The following is a 5,793-nucleotide window of genomic DNA, read 5'->3' as shown; positions in this document are numbered from 1 at the left end:
AAATAAAATAAAATAATAATTTGTATATGAGTTTTTATTTTTATATAGTTTTCTATATAAATTCGCCAACATTTTAGCCTGGCTGCTATTTCGATTCAGAAAAACTATATTATTCATTTGCCTGCAAGTCATTACAGTAAATACCCGCATCTATACCTCGTTCTGTCTCTAAATTCAGTACAACCTTACATAGAAATCCATTCCGAGCTTAATTGGAATTTCAGTTTCAAGTTCCCGGGTTGATGTTTTATAATATATAGCTCACCCCTAATTAACATTAATTAAACTATCAACCCTTTTATTGATTTCATTGAGAAAATTTTTGACATTACCGACTTGAATGAACACTTGAGTAAAGCATAATATTTAGAGTTTACTGGTTATAGGTAGTGCACTATAACCCCTACGGAATCCAGCCTAGCCAATCTCTGAACTTTTTTAATGTCATGATGCAAAGTTAATTTTTCCTTTTAATTAATTAGGTCTTCCATAAAAAATCAAGTTTCATGTATAAAATCAATTAAGATTAAAGATATATTAATGTATATTTCCTATTTGAATTTTGAAGAATTTAGGACGAGTGTGAGTTGGGCTACGTTGCGTTCTTAATGAGGGAAATTCTAAGTTGTGCCGATAATGTAGTGATGTGTCGATACGTGTTGATAAATGGCTAAATGTGTGCAGTGCGAAAAATCCCAAAATATCTCCCATTTGGTTTAGTATCAACTTAGCCTAACTCGCACACGTTCTTAAAACTATGCACATTGATTGGAAGTATAAAGTACACATAACAAATATCAAATACTTCTTTTAAAATTAATTGCTACTAGTTTCCAAATATAAGTGTTAACTTATAATAAAAATAATAAATTAATTTATAAATGATAATCAGTCAATCAATCAATCCAGTACGTTCCCATGGGAACATTGGGCCATAACGAACTTTTTCCAACTGCCACGATTTTTTGCCAGGGTTTTCATTTCTCCAAAGGTTTTTCCGCTTGCTTGGATTTCTTTCTCCAGTGTGCGCTTCCACGTTTGCTTGGGCCTACCAGGTCTTCTGCTTCCTTGAGGATTCCATGTTAATGCTTGTTTGCAGATTTCATTTGGTGCCTTCCTTAAAGTGTGCCCGATCCATTGCCATTTACGCTTTTTGATTTCATTTGCTATAGGAAGTTGGCGGCATCTTGACCATAGTTCGGAATTTCTAATAGTGCGGGGCCACCAAATTTTCAGAATTCTCCTAAGGCATTTGTTTATAAAAGTTTGCAGTTCAGGTTGTTGGTGGTAAGCCAGGTTTCGCAGCCGTAGAGCAGAACGCTCTTAACATTACTGTTAAATGATAATACCATATTTAAATTACGAACGACCTTTGCTGAGGCTAATTCGCAACGCCAAACTTTTGCATTATCGTTTCGGGTCCTGAATTTAATAATTATTGTTTTTACCCAATATATTGAAGAGCAATCAACCGAAAACGTTATTTTGAAAACCTGGGTTGTTATTTATAAAAAAATATTAATATTAATTTATTACTCTTTAAAAAATAAGATAAGCTGAATACTTTGACTCTCCTTGAGAGTTATCATCAGCATCGCGATCTACAAAGATATTTACAACAATTTACAATAGTTTAGCTGTTATTTTTATGATAATTATCTTTATATTATAGATGGGGATCCTGATGATGACTCTCAAGAAGAATCGAAATATAGAATATAAGACAAAATATTAAACGTTAAATAATTTAATAAAAAGTGACCTATAGCCGGATTAAAAAATATATAACAAATGAATAAATTCCAAAAATTTCAAAATCTTATAATAATTGTTACCAGTACTTAGGAAATTATACACCTTTCCTTAAAATCAGAAAGAGTAATAATTAGATTATTAACAGTTAATAAAATAGGCTGTTTTGCTTACTACCATTTTTTCCCAAAAACGTATTGAAATTGTAGTAGTGTGGCCCTAATAGTAGCATTAAATTATAAATGACATTTAGTTGACAAAAATTAACTGTCAAAGTTTCTCTACTAATCAAAAAAAAAAAAAAAGCAGTTGACATTATTAAAATATTCACATAGACAAGGAAGTATTTAGGTAATCACTTATTATATTGGATAACTATACTGGCAATAATACCAATAATTGTTGAGTATATCAGTTTTTAAATTCTATATATTATCCAAATACAGTTAATTCTTATTTCGCAGTAATTATGTCAATTGATTCACAAATGTCAGTTGATTATCAGGAGGATGTCATCCTGAAGGCAGAAATCGAGAAGTTTGTTAATATATGCTTGGAGCGCAATGGTCCCCTGATCGACACATTTGATGGTAATATAAAATCAATTAACAATAAAATTTCATTAACTAATTATAAACAACAAGATGCTGTTGAACCCGTGGCGCCCAAAGTTAAAAGAATTTCAATGGCGGGGGATGATCACAATGTCTTAGCAGTCAATGATGAGGTCATTGAGTTAGTGGAAATTTTGTCTGGAATTAGCTTAAACCAAAGTGCGCAGTCAGCTAAACAGCAGTCAAGCTCATCAGTAACTAAAAGCCGGCCACATAGACTTATTTTGACAGATCCTTCCTCATCCTCAATGGAGTGTGATTAACGAATTAAGAAGGACATGCAACTGTTATTAAGTGTGGGAAATTCAATTGATATGCAATATTTTTAGTAAAGATTATTGTTATTTTCCGTAAATAAACCACGCTTTATGCTTTAAGTTCTATGTTAAAAAGTGATTATTATTATACGTATTATATGAAAGCAGAATAATCATCTTCTAGTGAATCATAAAGGCACTAAGTCAATAACTGTTTTTTTGTTGAATTTCAATCAATCTTAAATTAAAAACAAAAAACCTAAATACACATTTCTTAAGCTTTTAGCATCTAGATTCAGGTACCAATTAAAAATGTGTTTTTCCTATTTGCTTAAATCAGCATATTGGAAGATCTTCTTGATTTTACTGCAGTATTACAACATGACTATGTCTGTTATGTATAATGGCTATAAACATCCGGCGGTGAGATTATAGCACAATTTTTAGATGATATTGAAGAGTTCTCGTATATATATATAATATCAATGCAGTATACTTAGTATTATATGTGATCTCGTGTATATTTAAAATATATTGACAAATAAATAATTAATTTTAATAATTAATTTTATAAATAATATTAACATCATATTTTTTTATTAACAATATGTCTTTATTGAACCGCTTTTATTTAAAGCCTAACAACAAGTTTTAGAATCTTAAAAACTAAAACCATAGCATTACAAATTATTCTATATATACATACTACAATGAGAAATAAAAATTTATTTCTAAATTATTATTTTGGATCTGACTTTGTATAGGTAGCCAGGGCTTATTTACCAGATATCACGGCTGGTGAATAAAACAGTATCATCTTTGGTAAAGCAGGATCTGCTTTTACAAGCCCTCAACCTTTTTGTGGATTAAACTGGGCCAGTATAAACCAAATAACCAAGAAAAGGGAAAATCATATGCGACTGATGTCCTGGAAAGACTTCCTAGAACTTAGATAAAACACTGATCAAACCGTACTCCTACAAAAATATTCTGAAATTCTCAAAAGGTAATTTAAAGTTAATATATTGCATTATATGATATTATGGTCTGAAATATCACCTTCATAAACTACGATTAACTGCTAATTCGATATGTAGATTATGCATGGAGGATGAGGAAACTACTATGCTGTTTTTGTGACTGTCCAGCTTTAACAACTCACAGATTTAATTTGTATCATATGGAATTTTTGTCATCGGAACAGATTAAGAGGTCTTCTTTAAATTTAGTTCTGGTCTTTATTCACAAAGCTTTAAAGAGCTTTGTATAATCAATAGTGAAATTGGTACAATAGAACTATTCTGGGCGTAGTACCGGTTGTTGGACAATTTCACGTTAATATATTTAAAAATAATATAATAACAAAGCAGAATGGTAGGTCTCTCATTCTGTTTCAGTCTAAAATTATTATCAAAGAGGTTTAGCCAACAAATTCACATGGTTTTCGAGATTTGAAACATATTTCTGCCTTATTCTTTCGTACTCGAATTTAACCATCGGAACTTCCAAATTAAAATGGAAGTTTCCGTTTGTAATATACGAGGCTGTACCAGTTATCGTTCTTAAAATCTCACCTTGAGCTCTTTGCAGGATTTATACATTTGACGGACTGGTATTGCTTTATAGGTGCAAGTCATACATCCAGATTGGTTTAATGATTTGGCTGTACAACAAGTCTTTATGCTCTATAAGGGAAGGGAAACTGATGTTCAATTAGCCAACGAAGGCTTGTAACCTTCTTGAGTTTCATTTGAATGCTTTTATCTTGTGCTTTCCGATAAGAAGTCCAATTAAATAAAGTAGGGTATAATGTCGGGAAATTTGGCAACCCTTTTAAAAAATATTCAATGAACTGAATACTTGGACTAAGCATACAGTTGTTTTAATGATTGTTAAATTTTCAGCATTCGTGGTATTTGGAAATATCTATTACTTCAATTTTTGCATATATAACTTTTAGGCTCACAGTTTGTAAATTATATACAAACAAGAAACCAATAAATGCTTCTGAACACTACTGATGATGAATACTTGTCGATATCTGAAACATGTATATGGTCACCTCAAGGATTCATTCGATTAAAAAGTATTAGTGTACTTAAAATTTTTCTTATATTTATTTCATTATTGTATAAAATTCTCACTTAAGTTAGACAATGATTCATACATTCACTTAATATTTCACACTACTATATACGCTTCTACTTAAATAACGCAAAAAATTTTTGCTCTTAAGTAGTAAGTATCCACTCAACAGATTAAATTCCAAATGAATATTTAAAATCCATAAAGTCAATATTTTTGTTTACCCATGCAATCTCTAAAATAACTAAAACGTTATCCAGATAATACAAAATACTTTAAAGTGAAATAAGAAGAAGGAGAAGACTTCAAGTAAACTGTCACTCAAAGTTGTAGAAATGGGCAGACAAGGCGGCGGACACATGGACACATAGACACACGGACATATAGACACACAGACAGAGAGACAGACGGAGCCAGAGCCGGAGACAGAGACAGAGACAGAAACAGAAATAGAAACAGAGACACGGACTTATTGATGACATACCTGATAAAAAAGTTTTGTTACACCGAAAAGTTATTGCCAACTGTAAATTTTTGCTCGAAAATAATATCTTACCTGTGCACACAAGTAATGTTTTGGTCATAAGCTAGCGAGCCAAAAATCGACTTTAAGTTCAAACATAAATAAACGTGGAAGCGGCCAAACTTTAACAATAGCAGCAGAAATTCTACCGCCAGTTTGTTGTCATTTAAATGAAACTTAAAGCGATAAGAGGCATCCTTTTAGCACAATAAAGTTGCAGGACATTTTGTTTGGCAGAAGATGTTTTTCGTTAGATAAATTGTTACACTTTATTTATATCGTTTTCTGTACACAATAAAACTTAAGTTGGTTAAATTTTAAACTTGAACTTTTGGACTTAAAAGTTTATATTTTTCTCCATTAAAGCAATATAAATTCGCCTAAATAAGTCCTAAATAAAAAAAGCACAAATATAAAAAAGACTCCAATAAATGAAAATCTCATATAAGAAAAAATTTAATAAATTTGAATTCTTTTCAATTAAAAATAAAAAAATAAAAATGTTAAAAAATATAGCAAGAATAAACAAAAAAAAATAAATAAATTACGAACACAAATCATC

The 5,793-nt window shown here is 30.7% G+C and overlaps 1 protein-coding gene across 3 annotated transcripts; it reads left to right on the top strand.

Moving 5' to 3' along the window:
- Nucleotides 1-2,043: 2,043 nt before the first annotated feature.
- On the top strand, nt 2,044-2,739 carry LOC119687076. 3 transcript variants are annotated; one of them, XM_038101253.1, is made up of 3 exons: nt 2,044-2,103; nt 2,217-2,342; nt 2,397-2,739. In XM_038101253.1, the coding sequence occupies exons 2-3, from the start codon at nt 2,222-2,224 to the stop codon at nt 2,627-2,629; spliced, it is 354 nt and encodes a 117-aa protein (XP_037957181.1). In that variant the 5' UTR covers nt 2,044-2,103; nt 2,217-2,221; the 3' UTR covers nt 2,630-2,739. The 3 variants fall into 3 exon arrangements, with proteins under 3 accessions (XP_037957181.1, XP_037957182.1, XP_037957180.1); XM_038101254.1 differs by having other exon boundaries at nt 2,058-2,153; XM_038101252.1 differs by having other exon boundaries at nt 2,058-2,158.
- The last annotated feature ends 3,054 nt before the right edge of the window (nt 2,740-5,793 follow it).

Source organism: Teleopsis dalmanni, chromosome X, assembly GCF_002237135.1.
Source record: "Teleopsis dalmanni isolate 2A chromosome X, ASM223713v2, whole genome shotgun sequence".
Taxonomy (NCBI): domain Eukaryota; kingdom Metazoa; phylum Arthropoda; class Insecta; order Diptera; family Diopsidae; genus Teleopsis; species Teleopsis dalmanni.
The sequence above is the reverse complement of the archived record's forward strand: the minus strand, read 5'-3'. Positions and strand labels throughout refer to the sequence as shown.

Bases quoted from the DNA above. Each gene is read 5' to 3' on its own strand.
- LOC119687076 (XM_038101253.1), top strand. From the start codon at position 2,222: ATGTCAATTGATTCACAAATGTCAGTTGATTATCAGGAGGATGTCATC. The intron at 2,343-2,396 runs GTAATATAAAAT...ATAAACAACAAG, and splicing joins CCTGATCGACACATTTGATG to ATGCTGTTGAACCCGTGGCG.